Source organism: Ranitomeya variabilis, chromosome 3 (genome assembly GCF_051348905.1).
Source record: "Ranitomeya variabilis isolate aRanVar5 chromosome 3, aRanVar5.hap1, whole genome shotgun sequence".
NCBI classification, from domain to species: domain Eukaryota; kingdom Metazoa; phylum Chordata; class Amphibia; order Anura; family Dendrobatidae; genus Ranitomeya; species Ranitomeya variabilis.
In genome coordinates, this window is record NC_135234.1 from 517,838,734 (window position 1) to 517,866,022 (window position 27,289).

General features: G+C 44.8%; 1 protein-coding gene across 3 annotated transcripts in view; it reads right to left on the bottom strand.

Moving 5' to 3' along the window:
• Positions 1-536: 536 nt before the first annotated feature.
• The window catches only part of PROZ (protein Z, vitamin K dependent plasma glycoprotein), a 65,127-nt gene continuing 38,374 nt past the window's right edge, over positions 537-27,289 (bottom strand). For all 3 annotated transcript variants that reach the window (XM_077296965.1, XM_077296963.1, XM_077296964.1), the window contains 4 exons: positions 2,700-2,837; positions 2,035-2,123; positions 1,172-1,289; positions 537-1,055 (listed from right to left, as the gene is read on the bottom strand). In XM_077296965.1, the coding sequence (XP_077153080.1) occupies positions 541-1,055; positions 1,172-1,289; positions 2,035-2,123; positions 2,700-2,837 (860 nt within the window). In that variant the 3' untranslated portion in view covers positions 537-540. The remainder of the gene's footprint in view (positions 1,056-1,171; positions 1,290-2,034; positions 2,124-2,699; positions 2,838-27,289) is intronic.

The following is a 27,289-nucleotide window of genomic DNA, read 5'->3' on the forward strand; positions in this document are numbered from 1 at the left end:
CCATCTTGTCATTTGGGGAGCGCCCCTACATAATCTAACACCATCCATACTGACTGGGCAGTGTCAGTTGGGCATGAGGGCAACCCCAACACCCAGATGTCTATTCATTAATACAGGGTGAATACGGGAGCAACGGTACAGCACAGATCTGACGACAGATGATCCATAATTTTTGTTTTGTTGCAAACACAAGTATTTATTATAACTAATGTATGTTGGTAACGGGTCTTCTTTAATAAAATAAAAAAAAAAGAGCCTTTCAAATATTTTTTTTCAATAACTAATACTGGATTAAGATCTCGGAAACTGTCATTACAGATTGTCTGCTTGTGTCTCATTCTCACAAAATAAGCAAAATCAGTCTTGAGACCTGGTGTTTACTACCACAATAATTTGATTTACATATAATTTTTCCACATTTTGGCATGTTAAATGATATTCTGTGAAGAGCAAACATTAAGAATAGTAACTACATGTAATACAATACTTAAAAATAGTCAACATATATATTAGCATTTGCATTAATAACCCAGTACAATATTATCTACTATTCTGCCTCAACCACATGATATACCTGGATATTTTGGTAAATGTAAACACCTTTGGGTTCCAGGCTTCGTGATTTATGGATCCCATAATCCCGGTCAAGAACCATGCGCCATTATGTTCACTAGCCAAAAGGCTTCCGTCCACCAGTGTATAGTCTATGTTCCTGTTTGATGTGGCACAGAACATTCGGTTTGTTTGTGTTGCATTGAAAGCAGATTCACAAGTTTCTTTATTAGTTTCTGCTACGGAAAATTGAACGGGCATTGTTTCCATACATTCTGAGGCTGGCTTCCAGCCTCCTACTGTACCTGGGACACGTGGAATCAGCACGCTCTCGGCAAAGTCTTTCTGGGGGATGCAGATGGGTAGAATATGCTTACAAAATTTGATGCTTTCCTCCAGTTTAAGGAGAGCAATGTCATTGTCTGTTGTGTCCTTCGAGTATTTTGTGTGGATACGATGGCTCGCCACCTTGATCTCCTGTCTGTTGTCAGTGCCCTTGTCTACTGTAGAAATAGACACAAGTTATACAAATAATAATTGTTTTACTGTATATATGGCCTTAAAAACCCTGTATAAAGAAAGGACTATACCCTTCCAAGCAATTACGTTTGGCCCTTACCTGCATGGATGAAAATTGGACCCTGCTGACTGCTGCACTTTGCAGTTGTAAGTACCAATGACTGGCTAAGTATGACCCCATTGCAGAAAGGAGTCCCTTCTGAATCTAATAGTAGTACCTGAAAAGAAATTACTTAGAGAATTAGAATTTGGGATAAGTTCTTATATTTTAATGCTTTTGTGGTTACTTTTTTTTAGTTATACTGTAATAATAACCAACAAAACAAATGTGACAGGTTATCGTTATTGTTCTGTAATGCCAATATATTTTTTTTTTTTTAGAAAAGCTCTTAACATAATTAGATTTAATAACGTTTCTAAATAAACACTTTTTTTTTTTTGCACCCTCACCTTGTTGCCTGTCACACTCGGCACTTCTGTTTTATATGTTACTTCCATGCATGTCAATTTTTTCTCTTCAATCTGCATCTTGGATTTCAAATTTTCTTTATGCACTGCTATCAATCCCATGATGCATCAACATCACATGGGTAGTCAGAGCTAGTACCATATGCTGTGGTAACAATGTGATTATCCTTTCCTCTTTATTCTTTAAATAGTCTAATAGATTATAGATAATAGCTGTGTAATAATCATCATTAATTGTGATAGAAGTTTCTGTTTCCCCTTCATTACACAGGAAGTTATGGTAATTAAAAATGTGACCTTCTGAAGGGAATATTATGCCATTTATACATTAAGGGGTGACCATTTGATCACATGAGGTAGCTGAAGGAAAGTATACTAATTACGGTACATTTCAGATAAGAACAACTACATGAAGTAATTTTAGCTGAATTATATCAAATGGGGACTATTGCTAGATTTTAAAGAGAAAAGCCGGAGTGCAACTTTAAGCTTTACCTGCCAGGGTAAAGGATTGGTGCTGTTGTTCTTGATACCTGACAATATTGTTTTCTCATCATTTACCAATTGTCCACAAGCATAGGGATCTGTCAAGAGAGGCACAAAACAAGAGCGAAACATAATTCCAATGACTGATCACTCTCCATTGCACTAGGTTATAAGGCTTTCTAAATAGATATTCAGCTGTTCACTGGCATATAGTAGTTAAGTGTAAAAAAAAAAATGTAGTTATAAAATGTGCGTACAGGTTACCCTAATCTCTGGGTACTGTACCTAATTTCAATAACCTTTTTTTTTCTTGTTTTTACACAAACACTAGGTATTGTATACTGCTAAGTAATGAGCGAACATGCTCTGATAAGGTGTTATTCAAGCATGCTCGTGTGCTAACTGAGTGTCTTCGGCGTGCTTGAATACTACTGTATGTTCGAGTCCCTGCGGCAGCATGTCTCACGGCTGCTCGACAGCCACAACACATGCATGGATTGCCTGTTTGTTAGACAATCCCTGCATCTGTTGCAGCTGTTGAACAGCTGGGAGACATGCAGTCGCTGGGACTGGAATGTATTATTTGAGCACGCCGAAGACACTCCGCACCCGAGCATGTTCGAATAACACCTTATCACTAATAATAATGTCTTATCAGCATTATTCTCACTTGCCTGTGGGATGACATGACTTTTCATCTTCACCAAGCCTGTAGCCAGATGCACAGGAACAAATAGGAAGCTCAGGGCCATATGTAGGTTCACAGAAGTGCTGACATCCATCTTCGGCATCAGGGTGGCATTCATTTACCGCTGCAAAAACACATACCGTAATTGAAAATAATAACAGCTAAAGTGGAAATGATTTGACTGGACATATGGTTTGAGCCTGTAATATGTATGTAATGAGAGAATGCTTTCCTTGCCAGCCCCTGTAAAAAGGGGCCAGTGATTGTGGAGAGGCATCGCTCACGAATACTGTGGATTCAAGAATTATGTGTTGTCGTGCAGCAGTAGCATCCGATGCAGTGATGAGGCATTGACCCAGCAAAGTTCAAAGCAAAACGTCTCTTTAATGTTCAACTCACAGCACTAAACAGTACACGATATCCACCGGATCGCAGCCGGGAACCATATCCTCTGGATTGCAGACATTAAGCACGCCAGTCCACCTCCGAGACTAGTTGCCGTGGGCAACTGAACAGCTGTGTACTCTGTGGGTGCCAGGCCTCTCAGGTGCCTTGGCTGTTTGGCTCCACTTGCTTGTGTTGCCTTATACAGGTGGAGCTCTGCAGGACCTTCTGCTCTGTACTCCTGCCAACACCAGACTGACTCTGAACCTGACACACCCACACCCTTTACTGCAGGGGTTTTAACTGAAATCTTTGGCCTTCAGCCACATGGAAAACCCAGCCAGACATGAAAAGGACTGCACCACTACCATTCTGTTGTCTGCTTCAAAACACAACAGGCTAGAGCAGGTTTTCCTAAATCTGCCTTGGACAAATAGCCCGCCCAAGACTAACACCCACTTTTATTCCGCATTGCAGTCACAGCTACACCCGTGACTGCAATGCACTCCCATGGCCTTAATACCTCTCCGTGCGCATCCCGGGGGGAACACACAGCGACCCTCACATGTAACACCAGTCACTGTCTCGCAGTGTCCAATGTATTTTTTTATTGCTGCTCTTAGCCAGATTGTTCGATGCAATATCCTTCCCTTAAATAGGGCAGCACATTCTCATCCTCTTTTACATAAATACTGTTTAAAAGTAACCATGGTTTTACGTATTTTTTTCATAAATCTTTACTAAACGTGAATTTAAAAAACTTGGCAATTATCTTATTAGATAACTCTGCTGCTTTCTCTCCCGAGACAGGTCATTCAACCTAAAAAAAAATCTCAATGCACAGGTAAAATGTGTATTCATTGAAGACAGATTGTTGCATTACTGAGATAGGAGATGCATTGGAACGTTCTATAGAAGATTGTAACTACCGTTTCAGCAAAACTTGGAGCCGGATGTCTATATCTTCCTCTGGCTCCTCCTTCCTTACCGCATCTTAGAATATTTAAGCGCCAACTGCCATCTCTTATCTCAGTATTAGGAATATCTGTCTTCACAGAATACAGATTTAACCCATGAATTGAGAGTGAAAGCGCAATCCAGGAGGTGAGAGAAAGTTGCTTATTTTTATGTGTACTACTGATTTATGAAATAAATATCAAAACAACAGTTTCTCTTTAAGCCATTAACTCTTCATGACGAGTATGGTACGTCATGAGCAGGTGTCAGTCCCCACATCATGACGTGGTTGTCCTGGCACCCAGAGGTCAAATAATTACTTCCCGGTGAGCCAGGTATGATGGCCTCTTAGACCCGGCCATAGAGAGGGTCCAACAGGCTTTCTGCCAGTGTAATCTGACAGATCTCATTCATTGCAGTCGCATAGACTTACAAAATGCTAAAATTATTAAAGAAAACAAGAAAAAACACAAAATAAAGAGCAAAAATATTACACCAATAAATATGCATATTTATGTAAAAAAACAAAATAAACTAATAAAGTACACATTTGATATCGAGGTATCCAGAATGACCCAATTTGTAAAACTGCCACACTATTTAACAATACAGCTGAAAAGGGGGCAGCACCGCTTGCCTGCCCAGGTCTCTCAACAAATGCACTACATGATGCAGCCAGCCCATGTAGCAAAGATGTTGGCAGCACAGGTGCAAAATACCAAATAGACAGCCACTCACAGCCTATCAATTATTGGAGGTATGTGTTTGCACAATAAAGGCCTGTATAGGGCTCTGTTCACATGCAGGTAATGCATAGTGTCTGGTTCCCAGCCTATTAGTCACACCTATACTTTTCGATCTCCCTCAGCTCTGAACCCCACAGTGTGCCTAAACCACAGTTAGCGTCCACATGTTTGGCATTACTGTAGCAAGGATATCCCACTTAATTTATGGGGTGCGTATCTCCAGAAGCACGAGCTGGGTACAATGTATAGGCACTACAATATTATATTTGCATTTTCACTCTGCAAGATTCATTGCTGCTTGTTTCTGTAAAACACCAATGGAGTCAAAATCATCACTACACCCATAGATGAATTCCCAGAGGGGTGCAATTTTCAAATTGGGGTCTATTGAGGGAGATTTTTGCTTTTTTGACCCTTAGGCGTTCTGCAAATGAAGTCTGCAAACTATTCTAGGAAAATCTGCGCCACAAAAGGGAAATAGCGCTCCTTCCTTTCTGAGTCTTGCCATGTGACCAAACAGTACTTTACAGCCGCATTTTGGGTATTTTACGTTCACGAGAAATTGTGAAACAAATTATGTCATATTTACCTATTTCCCCTTGTAAAGATGTAAAATCTGGGAATAAACATTACAGTGGTAAAAATGTAAATATTTTTTCTTCACCACCCAATGGTATAAAATTTTGTGAAACGTGTCAATATGCTCACATTTAACATGGCACCTGCAAACCATTCCAGGCAAATCTGCACTCCGATGTGGTGCTCCTTATCTTCTGAGCTGTGCACTGTGCCTGAAAAGTTGTTTCCGACCATATATGGGGTATTGCATAACAAATCTTGTGGTCCATTTTCACCTATTAGCCCTTTTGAAAATTGGGGCTAAAATAACATTTTAGAGAAAAAATGTAATTTTTTTATTTTCGCAACCCAATGTTATACAATTCTGTGTAATACCTGTGGGTTTAAAATACTCAGTATACCCTAGAGCAGTGTTTCTCAACTCCAGACCTCAAGACCTCACAACAGGTCATGTTTCTAGGATTTCCTTAGTATTGCACAGGTGATAATTTCATCACCTGCTCAAGCATTAATTCCATCGCCTATGCAATACTAAGGAAATCCTGAAAACATGACCCGTTTTGGGGTCTTGAGGACTGGAGTTGAGAAACACTGCCCTAGAAGAATTGTTGGAGAGGTGTAGTTTCCAAAATGAGGTCACTTGTGTTTTTTTTTTTTTTTTTGCTGTTTTGGCATCTCAGGGGCTCTGCCAATATGCAGGGCCGCCATCAGGGCATTACTGCCCTGACTGGCGTATGGGGCACGGTGGGCAGAGGGGGCTCACCGGGCCCCTACCGGCAGGCTAAACCTGGGCCCTTATCGGCGCTGCGGCAACACTATTGACGTGCGGGCCTGCACGTCAATAGTTAACAGCTGCCAGCCAATCGGAGGCTGGCAGCTGACGTCAGCAGCAGCGCGCACGTTGCCGGCGTCTCGTCAGTGTCAGTTGCTGGCAAGTGCGCGCTTCAGCTGAGTGGAGGGAGGGAGCTGCGCCTTCACAGCAGGAGCGCGGCCAGGTAAGAAGAACTTTTTTATTATTATTGAGAGCGGCAATCCGGGGGGCCCGGGGTAGAAAGCTGGAGACACTGGGGGTAGAATGCTGGAGACACTGGGGGCAGAATGCTGGAGACACTGGGGGCAGAATGCTGGAGCACTGGCGGCAGAATGCTGGACACACTGAGACAGAATGCTGGAGACACTGGGGGTAGAATGCTGGAGACACTGGGGGTAGAATGCTGGAGACACTGGGGGCAGAATCCTGGAGCACTGGGGGTAGAATGCTGGACACACTGAGGCAGAATGCTGGACACACTGGGGGCAGAATGCTGGAGACACTGGGGGCAGGACTGGAGACAGGTGGGGCAAGAATGGAGATACGGGGCATGATTGGAGACACAGGGCAGAATGAAAGACATGGGGGCAGGATTGGATCATGGGGCAGGATGGATACGAAGGAGACAGATGGGGCAGGATGGGGAGATCATATGGGGCAGAATGGATACTCATGAGGGCAGGATGGGAGAACATATGGCTGACACCAGGAATGAGACACACGGGGGCCAGGATGGGGAATATTATTACCATAGGGGCTAATTAAGGGATATTACTGCAGTCATGTATTTATTTTTTGAGGATACTGTTTTAAATGGGGGGGCGGTCCTGTTACTGTGTAGAGTGATAATATGTCGCCTTTTTTTCTTCATGTGGTGTAATGTAGAAGTTGGGAAAAATTAAGTAATGTGTTCTGCAAGCGGAGCTCGAGATAACTGTGTTATTTCCTGCAGAGACAAGACCTGGCTGGAAGAAGTGATGGCGGTCTGTGCTGGATGAAAGATGAAGGACTTCACCTAGAGACGTCACTGGTGAGTCAGTGTGTTACCTACCAAAGGCTTGCTTGACAGTGATCGTCCTTTATTGCGATATTACAACATAACGACTTTTACATGGAGAGGCGGCAGGTAGAAGGTAGGGTGCGGGGAGTGAGGAGAGGACTACGGCCGTTTCACGCTTGTGCGCTTCAACGGGTCCAGGTGCACAATTAAAATCGTCATTTCCTTTTATAGGGGAATAGACTTGACAATGTGAGTGAAAAAAACCAATAAAAACATATACAATTGTGCATTGTTTGACTATAAATAGCATCGCTCTGGAATCAGACTTACAATACATCCCATATTCTTAAAAAGCATTTTATAATTTTATATTTTAAAGAAAGATCGCCATGTCCAACTTTTCATTAAGACCTAGAGGTCCCTGCGCATTAGTTTCAATGATCCACCTTGCCTCACGTTGGAGTAATAATTTATTGTGGTCACCACCCTGCGGTGGATATTTTACCACCTCCAAACCCGCAAACCGCAATGAGTCAGGGTCTGAATTGTGCACATCATGCATATGTTTAATTAAACGTGGGCAGCCTTTACCAGAGGTGATTGAGTGATGATGCTCCCTAAACCTATGGACTAACGGGCGAATAGTTTTGTCGATATAAAAGAACAGGCATGGACAAAAGATCACATAAACTATAAATTTGGTTTTACAGGTGATAAAATGACGGACTGTATGGTTGATTCCCCCAATACGTATAGGATTATTTAAAAGTCTTAGATGACAAAAATTGCAATTTCCGCACTTGTAATTTCCCTGCGGTGTACATTTTTTTAGCCAATTATTTCTCTCAGGTAAGAGGCGATTCTGTACTAACAGGTCGCCTAAATTCTTAGTACGTTTATAGGCGAATCGGGGGTGATTCACCGTGATGTCCGCTAAATCCCTATCGCTTTGGAGCACATGCCAGTTTTTATTGATGGCTGAGTGGATTTCTCTGTCCACTGGACTATGTGTAAACGAAAAGACAAATTTCTGATACTCATTTTGCGAGGGGAGTAATTGATTCTTTCTCTTGCGGTATTTCAAGAGATCCTTTTGTTTAAGTTGTTTTACTCTTTTTTCTGCTGTTGACAAGATATTGGAAGGGTATTTTCTTTTTAAAAAATTATTTTTTAACTCAGATAGTTGTTCATTAAATACTGTCTCGTTATTATTCAATTTTCTATAACGCACCATCTGGCTATATGGAATACTTTTCTTTGTATGAGCCGGATGTGCGCTATTGAAATGCAGTACGCTGTTAGTCGCAGTTGATTTTTTATATACCCGTGTATTTAATTCACCTTCCACAATATCAATTTTTACATCGAGGAATTCTAAAGAATTACCTCCATAACAGGCGGTAAATTGCATATTTTCATCATTCACGTTATTAAGGTGTGTTACAAAGGAATCAAAAGTCTCTCTAGAACCGTCCCAAATGATAAAAATATCGTCCGCAAATCTTAAATATGTACGCACATGTTTGAGAAAAGGATTAGAAAATGACATTATGAATTTTTCCTCGAAAGCAGCCAAAAAAAGATTAGCAAAGACACATGCAACGGGCGTACCCATTGCAGTGCCTGTGCATTGCAAAAACCATTTATCCATGAATTTGAATGCATTGTGCCCAAGTACAAACTCCAGACTTTCTGCAATGAAAGATATGAAGTCCTGATCTTTGTCCGTATTTATCAAAATATTGCGTATTGCCTCTATACCTTTGGCCTGCGGTATCCGTGTATATAAACTGACAATGTCAATAGATACTAGAGAAAAAGTTGGTTGCCACTCGACTGATTGTAACACGGACAGAAATTCACCTGAATCTTTTACGAAAGACGGAATTTTTTGCAGCAGTGGCTTGAGGAGCCAATCGAGAAATTGGGACAAGGGTTCAGTAAGTGATCCAATGCCGGATATAATTGGTCGCCCAGGAGGCTGGGTGGCATTTTTGTGAATTTTTGGCAAAAAATTGGCTAAAAAAATGTACACCGCAGGGAAATTACAAGTGCGGAAATTGCAATTTTTGTCATCTAAGACTTTTAAATAATCCTATACGTATTGGGGGAATCAACCATACAGTCCGTCATTTTATCACCTGTAAAACCAAATTTATAGTTTATGTGATCTTTTGTCCATGCCTGTTCTTTTATATCGGCAAAACTATTCGCCCGTTAGTCCATAGGTTTAGGGAGCATCATCACTCAATCACCTCTGGTAAAGGCTGCCCACGTTTAATTAAACATATGCATGATGTGCACAATTCAGACCCTGACTCATTGCGGTTTGCGGGTTTGGAGGTGGTAAAATATCCACCGCAGGGTGGTGACCACAATAAATTATTACTCCAACGTGAGGCAAGGTGGATCATTGAAACTAATGCGCAGGGACCTCTAGGTCTTAATGAAAAGTTGGACATGGCGATCTTTCTTTAAAATATAAAATTATAAAATGCTTTTTAAGAATATGGGATGTATTGTAAGTCTGATTCCAGAGCGATGCTATTTATAGTCAAACAATGCACAATTGTATATGTTTTTATTGGTTTTTTTCACTCACATTGTCAAGTCTATTCCCCTATAAAAGGAAATGACGATTTTAATTGTGCACCTGGACCCGTTGAAGCGCACAAGCGTGAAACGGCCGTAGTCCTCTCCTCACTCCCCGCACCCTACCTTCTACCTGCCGCCTCTCCATGTAAAAGTCGTTATGTTGTAATATCGCAATAAAGGACGATCACTGTCAAGCAAGCCTTTGGTGAGTGCCACTTTTTTCTTTTCATATTGGATGGTTCATTTACACCTATTTCTGTGGAGCACCGCCTAGTGACTGCTGCTGGCACATCTTAAACTAGTCTGCAATCAACCCTATTTTATCCAAGTTGACTGGGATTTATTGGAGCCTAGTGCCGGATATCTTGTGTTGTTTTACAGTGTGTTACCTATTCACTGACACTATACACTGTATACTATATACAGAGCTCCTGTGTATAATGTCACCAGTGATCACTGTATTACCTATACATTATATACAGAGCTCCTGTGTATAATACCACCGGTGATCACTGTATTACCTGTACACAGACACTGCATACTAAGTACAGATCTCCTGTGTATAATGGCACTTATGGTGATAGTATTGTATTTTTTATTATTACTGATCAGTAATGTAGTATTCAGTCACTATGTGGTGGTAATATGTGGTCTGGTCATGGTGTTGCGGTATTTGTCCCTTGTATGTGCTATTTGGTCACTTTGTGGTGGTAATATGTGGACTGGTCATAGTGTAGCGGTATTTGTTCCTTGTATGTGATATTGTTCAATCACTGTGGCGGTAATATGTGGTCTAGTCATGGTGCGGTGGTATTTGTTCCTTGTATGTGCCATTTGGTCACTATGTTTTGGTAATATGGTGTCTGGTATGGTGTAGCGGTATTTGTTCCTTGTATGTGGTATTATTTGGTCATTGGTGGTATTATGTGGTCTGGTCATGGTGTTGTGGTATTTGTTCCCTGTATTTGATATTATTTGATCACTGTGGTGGTAATATGTGGTCTGGACATGGTGTAGCGGTATTTGTTCGTTGTATGTGATATTATTGGTCATTTTAAAAATTGAAAAATAAATAAAAATATACCTAAATTGTATTGCATATTTTAACAAACATTTAGTAGGTTACAGTAGAGTAGGGCCCGGCCAAAAGTGTCTACCGTGTTATGGTGGCAGCTTAAAAAATCTTTTGGCCAAATCAAAAGCTGACGGTTATATGTGTGATCTGGTGATGGGAACTGTTAATGTGTGATAGGTGAGAAGTGGAGTTTTTTCAAGAGAGAGCGGTGGGGCTGTGGACAGTTCAAGGGGTGGAGGCGGGGCTGGGGAGGAGCCTGGGCAGAGTCTCAAAGGGGCCCCGCAAATTTTGCCAGTATGGGGCCCCGAAATTTCTAGTGGCAGCCCTGCCAATATGACATGGTGTCCGTAATCTCTTGAAGCAAAAATTATGCTCCAAAAGTCAAATAGCACTCCTTCCCATTCAAGCCCTGCTGTGTACCCAAACAAGTTTCTGACCACATTTGGAGTATCCCTGTACTTAGGGAGAAATTGCACAACAAATTATGTATTCCATTTTCTGCTGTTACCCTTGTGAAAATTTAAAATTTGGGCCTTCAGCAACATTTTTGTTGAAAAACAAAATAATATTTCATCTTCACATACCAAAATATGTTATCTTTCTGTGAAGCACCTATGGGAGATGCTCGCCATAGCCCTAGACATATTCCTTGAGGAGTGTAGTTTCCAAAATGGAATCATGTTTTGGGGAAATTATTATGTGGTTCATTTTCTCCTGTTACCTTTGTGAAAATGACAAATTTGAGGCTAAAACAACATTTTTGGGAAAAAGACGTAATTTTTAGTTTTCACAGTCCAATGTTTTAAAATTCTGTGAAGCACATGTGTGTTCAACATGCTCCTCACAGCTCTAGATAAATTTCCTGAGGGGTGTAATTTCAAAAATGGGGTCACTTGTGGGGGATTTCCACTGTTTAGGCACATCAGGGGCTCTGCAAACACGACATGGCGTCTTCTATTTATATCTAGCCAATTTTGCTCTCCAAAGTCAAATTGTGCTCCTTCCTTTCTGAGCCTTGCTGTGCGCCCAAACAGTAGGTTTCCACCACATATGGGGTATCTGAATGCTCAGGAGAAATTGCACAATAAATTTTGGAGGTTAATTTTCTACTGTTACCGTTGTGAAAATCACATTTGAGGCTTAAACAACAATTTTATTGGAAAAATGTACTTTTTCATTTCCACAGCTCAACGTTATAAAATTCTATGAAAAATCTGTGGGGTCAAGATGCTCAGCGCACCACTTCATACATTCCTTGAAGCATGTAGTTTCCAAAATGGGGTTAGCAGTGGAGAGTTTCCACTGTTTAGGCACATCAGGGGCTCTGCAAACGCGACATGGCGTCCGCTATCTTTTCCAGCCAGTTTTGTGCTCCAAAAGTCAAATGGTGCTCCTTCCCTTCCGAACTCTGCTGTGCGTCCAAATAGTAGTTTTCCACTACATGTGGGGCCTCGGCATACCCAGGAGAAATTTTACAACAAATTGTATGGCCGTTTTCTCCTGTTACCCTTGTTAAAATTAAATATTTGGGGCTAAAGCAACATTATAGAAACTTGATTCCAGGTCACCCAGTTGCTCTATGCTCATTCACCTGGGGCCCAGACTCCGGCCTCGCCCTGGCCTCACATCAAAGAAAATATTAACCCCTTCATGACCTTGGGATTTTTCGTTTTTCCGTTTTCGTTTTTCACTCCCCTCCTTCACAGAGCCATAACTTTTTTATTTTTCCGTCAATTTGGCCATGTGAGGGCTTATTTTTTGCGGGACGAGTTGTACTTTTGAACGACATCATTGGTTTTACCATGTCGTGTACTAGAAAACGGGAAAAAAATTCCAAGTGCAGTGAAATTGCAAAAAAAGTGCAATCCCACACTTGTTTTTTGCTTGCCTATTTTGCTAGGTTCACTAAATGCTAAAACTGACCTGCCATTATGATTCTCCAGGTCAGTACGAGTTCATAGACACCTCACATGTCTAGATTATGTTTTACCTAAGTGGTGAAAAAAAATTCCAAACTTTGCAAAAAAAAAAAAAATTTGCGCCATTTTCCGATACTCGTAGCGTCTCCATTTTCCGCGGCCTCCGTTCCTAAGGATGCATTGAGCGAAGGACCTTCGATGACGTAGCGGTCGCGTGACCGTGACGTCATCGAAGGTCCTTCGCTCAATGCATCCTTAGGAACGGAGGCCTCCACTTGCACTGCTGAAAGCCGCGGGCCATCGTAGGGTAAGTATATCCCATATTTTTTATTTTTATTCTTTTTTTTACATGAATATGGATCCCAGGTCCTGAAGGAGAATCTCCTCTCCTCCAGATCCTTGGAACCATACAGTACCGCTCCCTGCACACGGCGTATAAGACGACCCCCGACTTTTGAAAATTCAGAAAGGCACATCAAATGGTTTAACCATAAGTAAATAAACTCATGTACCAAGTAATAAATGCCTTACAACTGATAAGGTCAAGATACAAGCCATATATGCATATCACCACTTTTATACATATGCCATGTATCCATAGCAGTTTGCTTCACCACGGATATATCAGATAATCTATATACATGTGCACCCGGTCAGATACCTCATATCAAAAAAGAGTGGAAACCATTAATACTCATCTGCGTTTCAGAGAGCGTCAAACACCATCTGCCCATTAAAAATTAGCGCCTCAACGCCAGCTTAGGCTCATCAGGAGGCCTGATGTGATGATATGTTGTGTCACCGATATAGCTCTAAATAGTGGCTACTACTTCAGTAAGCATACATGATTGAAGGGAATCTGTCACCTCATTTTGGCCCTATAAACTGCGGCCACCGGCATCAGGGGCTTATCTACAGCATTCTGTAATCCTGTAGATAAGCCCTCCATGTAACCTGAAAGATAAGAAAAACAAGTTAGATTATACTCACCGGGGGCGGTCCGGTGCGGTCCGGTCCGATGGGCGTCGCAGGTCCGGGTCCGGTGTCTCCCATCTCCATGCGATGACATCCTCTTCTTTGATTCCTGTCGCGGCTCCTGCGCAGGCGTACTTTATCTGCCCTGTTGAGGGCAGAGCAAAGTACAGCAGTGCGCAGGCGCCGGGAAAGGTCAGAGAGGTCAGACCCTGAATGTCTATCTGATCTCCATGTTTTTTTTCCTCTGGAATGCACTGAATGTCTCCAGCTTCTCCTAGACCCTGAATGTCTATCTGATCTCCATGTTTTTTTTCCTCTGGTATGCACTGCTCACCCTTAACTTTTGTTAAATAATGTACTTCACTTCTCTGGTGTCTTCCATGCATACCTCTGAGTGGTCAATCTAATCCCTCCTCCCCTTTTATGATCTTTGTTTTACTCTGAACATGTGTTCTGGCCACACATGCTCTCACAGCTGAACCCACTTACCAACACATATATTCACATGCTGGCGTCTGCTCCAGACGTAGTCTGCTCCATTCGTCTTTTAACTTCCATCTTTTAAATTACATCTTTTTAATTACTTTGAATTAGACTGAATTGGACTGGAATTGAATGGAAGGTAACGGATTAGCAAAGCTCCACAATGTTTCGGTTTCTTTTCTCTTTCACTCCCATACCACTTTCCTTCTTACAATCTCCTGCAATCCCTCCACCTAGTAAAGAACTAGTCATTTCTCCCTCCATCCTACCCAGCCATCTCACCTTCTCAGAACTGTTCCTCCACATACAATCCTCTTTCTCTAGACACACTCGGCCACATCATGTCTTATCCTACTCCTACCTTCTAACGCTCCGTCTGCTACTTCTCATCTCTGGTGATGTATCCCCAAATCCCGGCCCTCCTTAACACATCCCCATACTCATTTCTAACCCCCTGCCACGACCCTCTGCACGTTTTCCCAACCATGATAACCTCATACCCATTCATCCAGCCCCCACTCCCCCGGTCCCTCTACCTGGAGCACTATGGAACACACGCTCTGTCTGCAACAAACTGCCGTTTATCCATGACTTCTTTATTACCAACAAAATCTTCCTTGGCATCACTGAAACCTGGCTCACCCCCTCTGACTCAGCCTCTCCAGCTGCACTTTCCTATGGCGGATTCCACCTCTCTCACACCCCATGCCCCAGCAACAAACGTGGTGGAGCGGTTGGCTTGCTCCTGTCCGACACCTGCTCCTTTACTCCAATCCCACTGCTCTTCCCTCGTTTGTGGTGCACTCCATCCGCATCTAGTCCCCCTCCAACCTCCAGCTGGCTGTCATCTACTGTGACGCAAAACTAGCCATCTCCACCTGTCTCGACCACTTCACCACCTGGCTACTTCATTTCCTCTGCTGACATCCCAACTATCATCATGGGTGACTTCAACATTCCCATTGACACTTCCACCTCAGCTGCCTCTAAACTTTTATCACTGACTGCCTCCTTTGGCCTCACTCAATGGTCCTCTGAGGCCACTCACAAAGATGGCCACACACTGGACCTCATCTTCACCCGCCTCTGCTCCCTTACTAATCTCACGAAGTCTCCCCTCCCCTGTCTGACCATAACCTACTGACATTCTCTTCCCTCTCTTCTCCTAGTGTGCAACCCCCACTCCACAAACTCACCCTCGCAGAAATCTCAAACACCTCAACTTACAATCACTCTCGGAGTCCCTTCTCCATCTTACAGACATTGCCTCCCTTCATGACACAGATGCTGCTGCCACTTTTTGTAACACCACAATAACAGCAACACTCGATTCGGCCGCCCCCCTCATGCATAGCAAATCTCGTGCACTCAACAGGCAGCCCTGGCTGACCAGCCTGACCAAAGAACTAAGACGGGCCTCCAGGATCGCTGCCGCAATATAAACTTCTTATCTCTCATATCCTCCCTGTCTCACAACCGTAAAAAGCTTTTCATCACTTTCAATTCTCTACTCCGTCCCCCTGCACCTCCTCCCTCCCCTCTCATTTCTGCTATAGACTTTGCCTCTTTCTTTAAACAGAAGATCGATACGATCAGAGAAAGCTTCGGCCCACAGCACCCAATGCCCCTCTTAGCTGCTCAACCCTGTTCCCCCAAAACCAGCTTCTTCATCATGACAGTAGATCAGCTCTTTGCCTTCCTGTCAAGATCACACCTCACCACTTGCACGCTTGACCCGCTACCCTCCCACTTCATCCCTAACCTTGCCACAGTCTTCATCCCAACCCTAATGCACTACTTCAACCTCTCACTTACAACAGGTGTCTTCCCCTCATTCTTCAAGCATGCCAGGATCACACCCATCCTCAAAAACCCCTCCCGACTCATCTTCTGTGTCTAGCTATCGCCCGATATCTCTTCTCCCTTATGCCTCCAAATTACTGGAACAACATGTCCATCTTGAACTGTCCTCCCACCTCTCCTCCTGCTCCTTCTTTAACCGGTTACAATCTGGCTTCCAACCCCATCACTCAACTGAAACTGCCCTAACTAAAGTCACCAATGACCTACTAACTGCCAAGAGCAAGCTTTCTAAAACTGAACATGGACAAAACAGAATTCATCATCTTTCCCCATCTCACTTTACCCCTCCACCAGACCTATCCCATCAATGTCAAAGGCTGCTCACTTTCCCCAGTCCCACACGCCCAGTGCTTCGGGGTGATCCTCGACTCTGCCCTCTCTTTCAAGCCACATATCCAAACCCTTGCCCCCTCCTGCCGTCTCAAACTCAAAAATATTTCCCGGATCCGCGTATTCCTTGAACGCGACACCACAAAAACACTAGTGCATGCCCTTATCATCTCCCACCTTGACTACTGCAACCTCCTACTCTCTGGCCTCCCTCTAGCACTCTGGCACCACTCCAATCCATCCTATACTCTGCTGCCCGACTAATCTACCTGTCTCCCTGCTATTCCCCAGCCTCTCGCCTATGCCAAGACCTTCACTGTCTTCCTATCGCCCAGAGACTCCAGTTCAAAACCCTTACAATGACATACAAAGCAATCCACAACCTGTCTCCTCCATACATCTGTGACATGGTCTCCCGGTACTTACCTACACGCAACCTCCGATCCTCTCAAGATCTCCTTCTCTACTCCCCTCTCATCTCTTCTTCCACATCCAAGACTTCTCCCGTGCTTCCCCCATACTCTGGAACTCTCTACCCCAACACATCAGACTCTCGCCTAAGGGTACCGTCACACATTGAAATTTCCATCGCTACGACGTTACGATTCGTGACGTTCTAGCGATATCGTTACGATATCGCTGTGTCTGACACGCTACTGCGATCAGACACCCTGCTGAGAATCGTACGTCGTAGCAGATCGTATGGAACTTTCTTTCGTCGCTTGATCACCCGCTGACATCGCTGGATCGTTGTGTGTGACAGCGATCCAGCGATGTCTTCGCTTGTAACCAGGGTAAACATCGGGTAACTAAGCGCAGGGCCGCGCTTAGTAACCCGATGTTTACCCTGGTTACAAGGGTAAACGTAAAAAAACAAACCGTACATACTCACCCGTCGGTGTCCTTCAGGTCCCTTGCCGTCTGCTTCCTGCTCTGAGTGCCGGCCGGAAAGTGAGAGCAGAGCGCAGCGGTGCTGCGATCTGCTCTCACTGTACGGCTGCACTCAGAGCAGGAAGCAGACGGCAAGGGACCTGAAGGACACCGACGGGTGAGTATGTACGGTTTGTTTTTTTACGTTTACGCTGGTAACCAGGGTAAACATCGGGTTACTAAGCGCGGCCCTGCGCTTAGTTACCCGATGTTTACCCTGGTTACCCAGGGACTTCGGCATCGCTCCAGCGCCGTGATTGCAACGTGTGACCGCAGTCTACGACGCTGGAGCGATGATTATACGATGCTGCGACGTCACGAATCGTGCCGTCGCAGCGATGAAAATTTCAATGTGTGACGGTACCCTAACATAGAAACCTTCAAAAACAACCTGAAGACTCACCTCTTCCGACAAGCCTACAGCCTGCAGTGATCCTCAACCTACTGAACCGCCGCACAACCAGCTCTACCCTCCCCTAGTGTATCCTCCCCCATCCCCTGCAGACTGTGAGCCCTCGCGGGCAGTGTCCTCCCTCCTTATGTACCTGTGTGCCTTGTTTTTTGCTCATGTTTAATGTATTTGTCTATATTTGCCCCCTTTTCACATGTAAAGCACCATGGAATAAATGGCGCTATAAAAATGTATAATAATAATAATAGAGGCCTGCGCACTGCAGTACCTTACGCTGCCCTCAACAGGGCAAATCAGTACGCCTGTGCAGGAGCTGCAACAGAAGCAAGGAGGATGACAACATCATATGAAGATGGGAGGCGCCGGACCCGGACCTGCGACTCCCATCAGACCCGAACCGGGACCGCCCCTGGGTGAGTATAATCTAACTTGTTTTTCTTATCTTTCAGGTTACATCAGGGGCTTATCTACAGCATTACAGAATTCTGTAGATAAACCCCTGATGGTGGTGGCCAAAGCTTATAGGGCTCAAATGAGGTGACAGATTCCCTTTAAACACTACTTGCAAAGTATTAATTTATCTGCAGATAAATTGCTTTAGACAGGATCAGAATAAGTGTGTGTGTGTGTGTGTGTGTGTGTGTGTGTGTTTTTATGTGCCTACATGTTAGAAAGAAAGCACTATTTATGGCTACATGACTACCAGTGTCCTCTAATTTACAGTTGTTTCTGATCTAGATGAAGACTTGGTGTCACCCAAGCACAGTGTACAGAGAAAAAGGGATTCCTGCTCTTCATTCTCTGTAGCATATGCAGCAGGTTGGAATACAAAATACCTCAGTACTTGGCTGGGTAGCTGTGAACCAAAACCAATCCAATTTTTTTTTTAAACTGCTGCAGGATCTATCTATGTATGCTAAGTCTCTCGCTGGTCTGAGTGCTCCTCACTAGGGTTGAGCGAAACGGATCGTTCATTTTCATAAGTCGCCGACTTTTGGCAAAGTCGGCGTCTCATGAAACTGAGCCGATCCCAGCGTTGCATCGGCCATGCGGTACGCGACTTTCGCGCCAAAGTCGCGTTTCAATGACGCTAAAAGCGCCATTTCTCAGCCAATGAAGGTGGACGCAGAGTGTGGGCAGCGTGAAGACATAGATCTCAGTCCCCACCATCTTAGAGAAGGGCATTGCAGTGATTGGCTTGCTTTCTGCGGCGTCACAGGGGCTATAAAGGGGTGTTCCCGACGACCACCATCTTACTGCTGCTGATGTGAGCGTAGGGAGAGGTTGCTGCCGCTTCTTCAGAAGCAGGGATAGTGATAGGCAGGGTACATAAAGCTGCAAACCGCTTGTGCTGTAGCGATTTCCACTGTCCAACACCACCTTTTGTTTGCAGGGACAGTGGAAGCTACATTTTTTTTTCCTCAGCGCTGTCACTCATTGGGCTGCTCTAGAAGGCTCCCTGATAGCTGCGTTGCTGTGCCTGTGTGTGTACGCCGCTGTGCAAACCAACTGCTTTTTTCAAAGCACAAATCCTGTATTTCCTTCCTTTCTGCACAGCTATCTTGTGTGTTTGTCCACACTTTTGTGTGCAGCAGTCCTTTTTCTAGCTGCCTGCCATACTTTTCTGAGATAACTGCAGGGAGATAAATCTTGGCAAGTCTGCCTCCGTGCCATTGCTGTGGGTGGCATCTCACTCTCATTGTGTGGCACCGAAAAAAACACTGTGATACTTGGCCATTTTTTTTTTTTTTGTCTAAATTCTCCCTTTTCCAAAAAAAAAGTTAGTGGGAGATAAATCTTGGCAAGCCTGCCTCCGTGCCAGTCCTGTGTGTGGCATCTGTCTCTCATTGTGTGGCACCGAAAAAACCACTGTGTGATACTTGGCCATTTTTTTTTTTTGTCTAAATTCTCCCTTTTCCAAAAAAAAAGTTAGTGGGAGATAAATCTTGGCAACTCTGCCTCCGTGCCATTGCTGTGGGTGGCATCTCACTCTCATTGTGTGGCACCGAAAAAAACACTGTGATACTTGGCCATTTTTTTCTTTGTCTAAATTCTCCCTTGTCAAAAAAAAAAAAGGTAGTGGGAGATAAATCTTGGCAAGTCTGCCTCCGTGCCATTGCTGTGGGTGGCATCTCACTCTCATTGTGTGGCACCGAAAAAACCACTGTGATACTTGGCCATTTTTTTTTTTGTCTAAATTCTCCCTTGTCAAAAAAAAAAAAGGTAGTGGGAGATAAATCTTGGCAACTCTGCCTCCGTGCCATTGCTGTGGGTGGCATCTCACTCTCATTGTGTGGCACCGAAAAAACCACTGTGATACTTGGCCATTTTTTTTTTTGTCTAAATTCTCCCTTGTCAAAAAAAAAAAAGGTAGTGGGAGATAAATCTTGGCAAGTCTGCCTCCGTGCCATTGCTGTGGGTGGCATCTCACTCTCATTGTGTGGCACCGAAAAAACCACTGTGATACTTGGCCATTTTTTTTTTTTTTTGTTAATTCTCCCTTTTCCAAAAAAAAATAGTTAGTGGGAGATAAATCTTGGCAAGTCTGCCTCCGTGCCAGTCCTGTGTGTGGCATCTGTCTCTCATTGTGTCCCACCGAAAAGCAGTGTGTAATACTGGTCCTTTTTTTTTTTTTGGTTAAATTCTCCCTTTTCAAAAAAAAAAAAAAGTTAGTGGGAGATAAATCTTGGCAAGTCTGCCTCCGTGCCAGTCCTGTGTGTGGCATCTGTCTCTCATTGTGTCCCACCGAAAAGCAGTGTGTGTGTGTAATACTGGGCCTTTTTGTTTTTTTTTTGTAAATTCCCCCTTTTCAAAAAAAAAAAAAAAAAATTTGTGGGAGATAAATATTGGCAAGTCTGCTTGAGTGCTGCTCCTGTGTGTGCCATCTGTCTCAAATTATTGGGGCACAGAAAACCGAGTGTGTAACATTGGGCCTGATTTTCCTTTCAGTGTCAGGCACCTATAAAGGTATATATAAATTCTACAGAAGTTTGAGTTCACCTTATAAGTTGTTTTACAGTAACAAATAGCGTTACTTTGGTTACGTTTTGCAAACAATGAGGAAGTCTAGTGGAAGAGGTCGTGGCCGTGGGCGGTCATTGTCAGCTGGTAATGATGGTAGTGGTGGTGGAGCATCAGGTGGTCGTGGTAAAAGCAGTACAGCACCTAAGTCTCGAGTTGTTGAGCCAAAAACGTCGTCTGCCTACACAAGGCCTCGAACGCTCTCTTTTCTGGGAGTAGGAAAACCACTTTTGAAGCCGGAGCAGGAGGAACAAGTATTGGCTTTCATTGCTCACTCTGCCTCTAGCTCTTTCGCCTCCTCCTCGGAAAGTGCCAAATGTCAGAGCAGTGCATCATCAGTGGATGCTCCCGGTCAGGAACAAGTCGCTTCCTTGTGTCCTTCACCCAGAACAACAGTGAAGGATGCGTCAGTCGACACAACAGGTTACTCCATGGAGCTCTTTACACATACCGTTCCTGGGTTAGACAGTGAAACAGTTAACAGGCCATGCCCATTAGAAGTTGAATCGGACATGGAGTGCACAGATGCACAGCCACAGCCAGATTACTATGCTGTTCCTTTGACTCAGACAAGAACATTGCCCTCGCAGTGTACTAAGGCAGAATCAAACCCAGCGGAGACTATGGTGCCCCGTCACGAACGCTATATCACCGGCTTACACGGTGACACAGACGAAGTTGCACACGACATAGAAGAGGAGGTCATAGATGACCCAGTTGTTGACCCCGATTGGCAGCCATTGGGGGAACAGGGTGCAGGCGGCAGTAGTTCAGAAGCGGAGGAGGAGGAGCCGCAGCAGGCATCAACATCACAACAGGTTCCATCTACCGGGCCCGTATCTGGCCAAAAACGCGTGGCAAAACCAAAACCTGTTGGAGGACAGCATGGCCATCCGGTTAAAGAAGCTCAGTCTGCAATGCCTGAAAAGTTATCCGATAGTAGAAAGAGTGCAGTCTGGCATTTTTTTAAACAACATCCAAATGATCAGCGCAAAGTCATCTGTCAAGAATGTTCAACTACCTTAAGCAGAGGTCAGAATCTTAAAAGTCTAAATACAAGTTGCATGCATAGACATTTATCCACCATGCATTTGCAAGCCTGGAATAACTACCAAACGTCCCTAAAGGTTGCAGCACCCTCGGCCAATGAAGCTAGTCAGCAACGCTACATCCCTTCCCTCACTGTAAACCCACCATTTCCCGCACCACCGGCAGTATCTGTGCAGCTTTCGTCGCCAGGCCAAAGCAGGCAGGGAATCACCAGGTTTGCGGTAGGAAACACTGCATGTAGGGCACCAGCAAGAATACCATCTCCAACCCTCTCTGTCTGCCATGTCCACCGGCACCACCGCTAGTTCCACGATCTCCAGCTCTCCAGTCCAGCTCACCCTACATGAGACTCTTGTTAGGAAAAGGAAGTACTCATCCTCGCATCCGCGTACACAGGGTTTGAACGCCCACATTGCTAGACTAATCTCATTAGAGATGATGCCCTACCGGTTAGTTGAAAGCGAAGCTTTCAAAGCGCTGATGGACTACGCTGTACCACGCTACGAGATACCCAGTTGGCACTTCTTTTCTAGAAAAGCCATCCCAGCCCTCCAACAGCATGTTAAAGACCGCATCGTCCATGCACTCAGGCAGTCTGTGACTACAAAGGTGCACCTGACAACAGATGCATGGACCAGTAGGCATGGCCAGGGACGTTACGTGTCCATCACGGCACACTGGGTGAATGTGGTGGATGCAGGGTCCACAGGGGACAGCAATATTGGGACAGTTCTGCCTAGCCCACGGTCAAGGAAAGATTTGGCTGTAGGCGTTCGCCCGCCCCCCTCCTCCTCTTCCTCCTCCTCCTGCAGAAGCGAGAGCTCGTCCACAGACCGCAGTCGCACATCCACTCCATCCGCAGCTGCCACTGTTGCACACCAGGTGTGCCATTATGGGACAGCTAGTGGCAAGCGTCAGCAGGCTGTATTGGCAATGAAGTGTTTGGGTGACAACAGACACACCGCGGAAGTTCTGTCCGAGTTCTTGCTGAATGAAACTCAGTCATGGCTGGGCACTGTACATCTTGAGGCAGGCAAGGTTGTGAGTGATAACGGAAGGAATTTCATGGCTGCCATAGCCCTTTCCCAACTGAAACACATTCCTTGCCTGGCTCACACCTTAAGCCTGGTGGTGCAGTGCTTCCTGAAAAGTTACCCGGGGTTACCCGACCTGCTCCTCAAAGTGCGCAGACTTTGCTCGCATATCCGCCATTCGCCCGTACACTCCAGCCGTATGCAGAACTATCAGCGGTCTTTGAACCTTCCCCAGCATCGCCTAATCATCGACATTTCAACAAGGTGGAACTCCACACTGCACATGCTTCAGAGACTGTGCGAACAGAGGCGTGCTGTTATGTTTTTGTTGGAGGATACACATACACGGGCAGGCAGTTGGATGGCAGACATGGAGTTGTCAGGTGTGCAGTGGTCGAAGCTACAAGACCTGTGTCAAGTCCTTCAGTGTTTTGAGGAATGCACAAGGCTGGTTAGTGCAGACAACGCCATAATAAGCATGAGCATCCCCCTAATGCGTCTGCTGATGCAAAGTTTGACGCACATAAAGGAGCAGGCGTCTGCAGCCGAGGAAGAGGAAAGCCTTGATGACAGGATGACAGTCAGCCATTGTCTGGTCAGGGCCGTGTAGAGGACGCGGTAGCGGGCGAAGAGGAGGAGGAGGATGATGGGGATGAGTACTTTTTGAATGAGGAAGCTTCTCCTGGGCCAACAGAAATTAGTGGCGTTGCAAGGCCGGGTTCTGTTTTTTTAAGGGAGACAAGTGACGTAGATTTGCCTGTAACAGCCCCTCCAACCAGCACAACCGCAGATTTGACAACTGGAACTTTGGCACACATGGCGGATTATGCCTTACGTACCCTGAAAAGGGACACACGCATTATTAAAATGATGAGCGATGACGATTACTGGTTGGCCTGCATCCTTGACCGTCGCTATAAAGGCAAATTGCAAAATATTATGCCACATGAGAACCTCGAACAAATATTAGCAACCAAACAAGCTACTCTTGTAGACCGTTTGATTCAGGCATTCCCAGCACACAGCGCCGGTGATGGTTCTCACACAAGCTGCAGGGGGCTACAGGGCAGAGGTGTTAGAGGTGCACAGATCAGAAGTGGCGTTGGACAGAGGGGTTTTCTGACCAGGTTGTGGAGTGATTTCGCAATGACCGCAGACAGGACAGGTACTGCAGCATCTATTCAAAGTGACAGGAGACAACATTTGTCCAGTATGGTTACTAACTATTTTTCAACCCTTATCGATGTTCTCCCTCAACCGTCATTCCCATTTGATTACTGGGCATCCAAATTAGACACCTGGCCTGAATTGGCAGAATATGCGTTGCAGGAGCTTGCTTGCCCAGCAGCTAGTGTGCTATCAGAAAGAGTATTCAGTGCTGCTGGTCCAATATTAACCGAAAAAAGGACTCGTCTGGCTACCCAAAATGTGGATGATCTCACCTTCATTAAAATGAACCACTCCTGGATTTCAAATTATTTTGCCCCACCTTTCCCGGCTGACACCTAGCTTTCCTATAAAAAGGTCTTGCTTCTGGACTGGTCTTACTGAGTCTTCCTATCTCTTAATTTGCAGCAGCTGTTTGTCCAGCATACGACATGTTTACACCTCCCCCAATGGGAAAAATCCACCCACGGGGCCGTTGTCTCGCCACTTGGCGCAAGCACCCGTTACAGTGCTGTTTGTCTGAATAGGTGGGTGTGGCCGCTTTTGGTCGACGGCACTGCCACTGGGTCCCTCATAGTACAATGTAGTGTCTCTGGCGGTGGTGGTGCGCACCCAACGTCAGACACACCGTTGTAACATGAGGGGCCCTGGGGCGGTACCTCCGGCCACAAGAGAGTCCCCCCCCCCCCAGCTCAAACTGTGCTCTACCACGTGCAAAATTATCTCGCACAGCTCCACCAATGTTTAGTCTATGCACTGACATCATTCAATGCCTGGTACTGACAAACAATACCAATTTGTTTGCATCTATGATGCTAGTTAAAGTAGTCTGGGGCAGTGTCCTAGAGTGACACCAGTAAATACTAATTTACTGCCAAATTACTTTGTCATAAACTCTGCAGATGAGCCCACCCCAGTACCTAAGCATGCCACCCTTTTTTTACTTATAGTTGTTTTGCGAGACATTAAATTTTTTATTTTTTTTTGGAGTACTAACTGTGTCAGACACTCCTTGCAATCCTCCTCCACTGACCACAATACTGCCTGCCTGTGTATCCATGTAACCGATTTTAAACTGCCATGCCTGCCTATTGTTAGTTATTTTAGGCCTTTGATAGCCTGTCTGCGGCCCCTACTTGCAATACTCCTCCACTGACCACACCAATGCTGCCCGTGTACCCCTGGAACCTATTTAAAAGTTCATAGAGCCTAGTTATATATTTTATTTACTATTAACCCCTTCCCGACATCTGACGTTATAGTACGTCAGATGTCGGGTCCCCTGCTTTGATGTGCGCTCCGGCGGTGAGCGCACATCAAAGTCGCGACATGTCAGCTGTTTTTTACAGCTGACATGTGCGCGCAATAGCGGCGGGTGAAATCGCGATCACCCGCCGCTATTAACTAGTTAAATGCCGCTGTCAAACGCAGACAGCGGCATTTAACTACCGCATCCGGCCGTGCGGCCGGATATGAGCGCATCGCCGACCCCCGTCACATGATCGGGGGTCGGCGATGCTTGTACATTGTAACCATAGAGGTCCTGGATACCTCTATGGTTACTGATCGCCGGTGGCTGTGAGCGCCACCCTGTGGTCGGCGCTCACAGCACACCGGCATTTCTGCTGTGTAGCAGCGATCTTATGATCGCTGCTGCATAGCAGAGCCGATCGCGTTGTGCCTGCTTCTAGCCTCCCATGGAGGCTATAGAAGCATGGCAAAAGTAAAAAAAAAAAGTAAAAAAAAATGTGAAAAAAAAAAAAAATATATAAAAGTTTAAATCACCCCCCTTTCGCCCCAATCAAAATAAATCAATAAAAAAAAAAACAACCTACACATATTTGGTATCGCCGCGTTCAGAATCGTCCGATCTATCAATAAAAAAAGCATTAACCTGATCGATAAACGGCGTAATGAGAAAAAAAATCGAAACGCCAGATTTACGTTTTTTTGGTCGCCACGACATTGCATTAAAATGCAATAACGGGCGATCAAAAGAACGTATCTGCACCAAAATGCTATCATTAAAAATGCCAGCTTGGCACGCAAAAAATAAGCCCTCACCTGACCCCAGATCACGAAAAATGGAGACGCTACGAGTATCGGAAAATGGCGCAATTTTGTTTTGTTTTGTTTTTTGCAAAGTTTGGAATTTCTTTTCACCACTTAGGTGAAAAATAACCTAGTCATGTTAGGTGTCTATGAACTCGTACTGACCTGGAGAATCATAATGGCAGGTCAGTTTTAGCATTTAGTGAACCTAGCAAAATAGGCAAGCAAAAAACAAGTGCGGGATTGCACTTTTTTTGCAATTTCACTGCACTTGGAATTTTTTTCCCGTTTTCTAGTACATGACATGGTAAAACCAATGATGTCGTTCAAAAGTACAACTCGTCCCGCAAAAAATAAGCCCTCACATGGCCAAATTGACGGAAAAATAAAAAAGTTATGGCTCTGGGAAGGAGGGGAGCGAAAAACGAAAACGGAAAAAGCTCCGGGGGTGAAGGGGTTAATAAGGCCATGATGGACTACGCTGTACCACGCTACAAGCTAACCAGTCGACACTTCTTTTGCGAGAAAAGCCATCCCAACCCTCCACCAGCATGTAAAAGACCGCATTGTCCATGCACTCTGGCAATCGGTGAGTACAAAGGTGCACCTGACAACAGACGCATGGACCTGTAGGCATGGCCACGGAAGATTACGTGTCCATTAAGGCGCAATGGGTTAATGTGGTGGATGCATGGTCCACAGGGGACAGCCTACTAAGTCTGTCTGCAGTCCCTAATTCAAATTGTCCTCCACTGTCTAAATCGGAGCTTCCACCTTCTGGCTTTCGGCCTATAGTATCAGATATTAAACTGCATTTGGCCTTCAAATTTGGTTACGGCCTACTAACGGTGTCTGCCCCTCCCTGGTGTTGTCCTCAACTGCATAAAGCTGAGCTTCTACCTTCTGGCTCTTTTATAAACCTTTTTTTTTTTTTTTTTTTTAATTGCTGGATGGGGCCTAATACCTCTGTTTGCTGCTCCCTGGTGTTTGTCCTCAACTGAATACAGCTGAGCTTCTACCTTCTGGCTCTCATTAAGTGCTGTGTTTTTAAAAATTGGTGGTTAGGGCCTACTAACGGTGTCTGCCCCTCCCTGGTGTTGCCCTCAACTGAATACAGCTGAGCTTCTACCTTCTGGCTTTCGGCCTATAGTATCAGATATTAAACTGCATTTGGCCTTCAACTTTGGTTACGG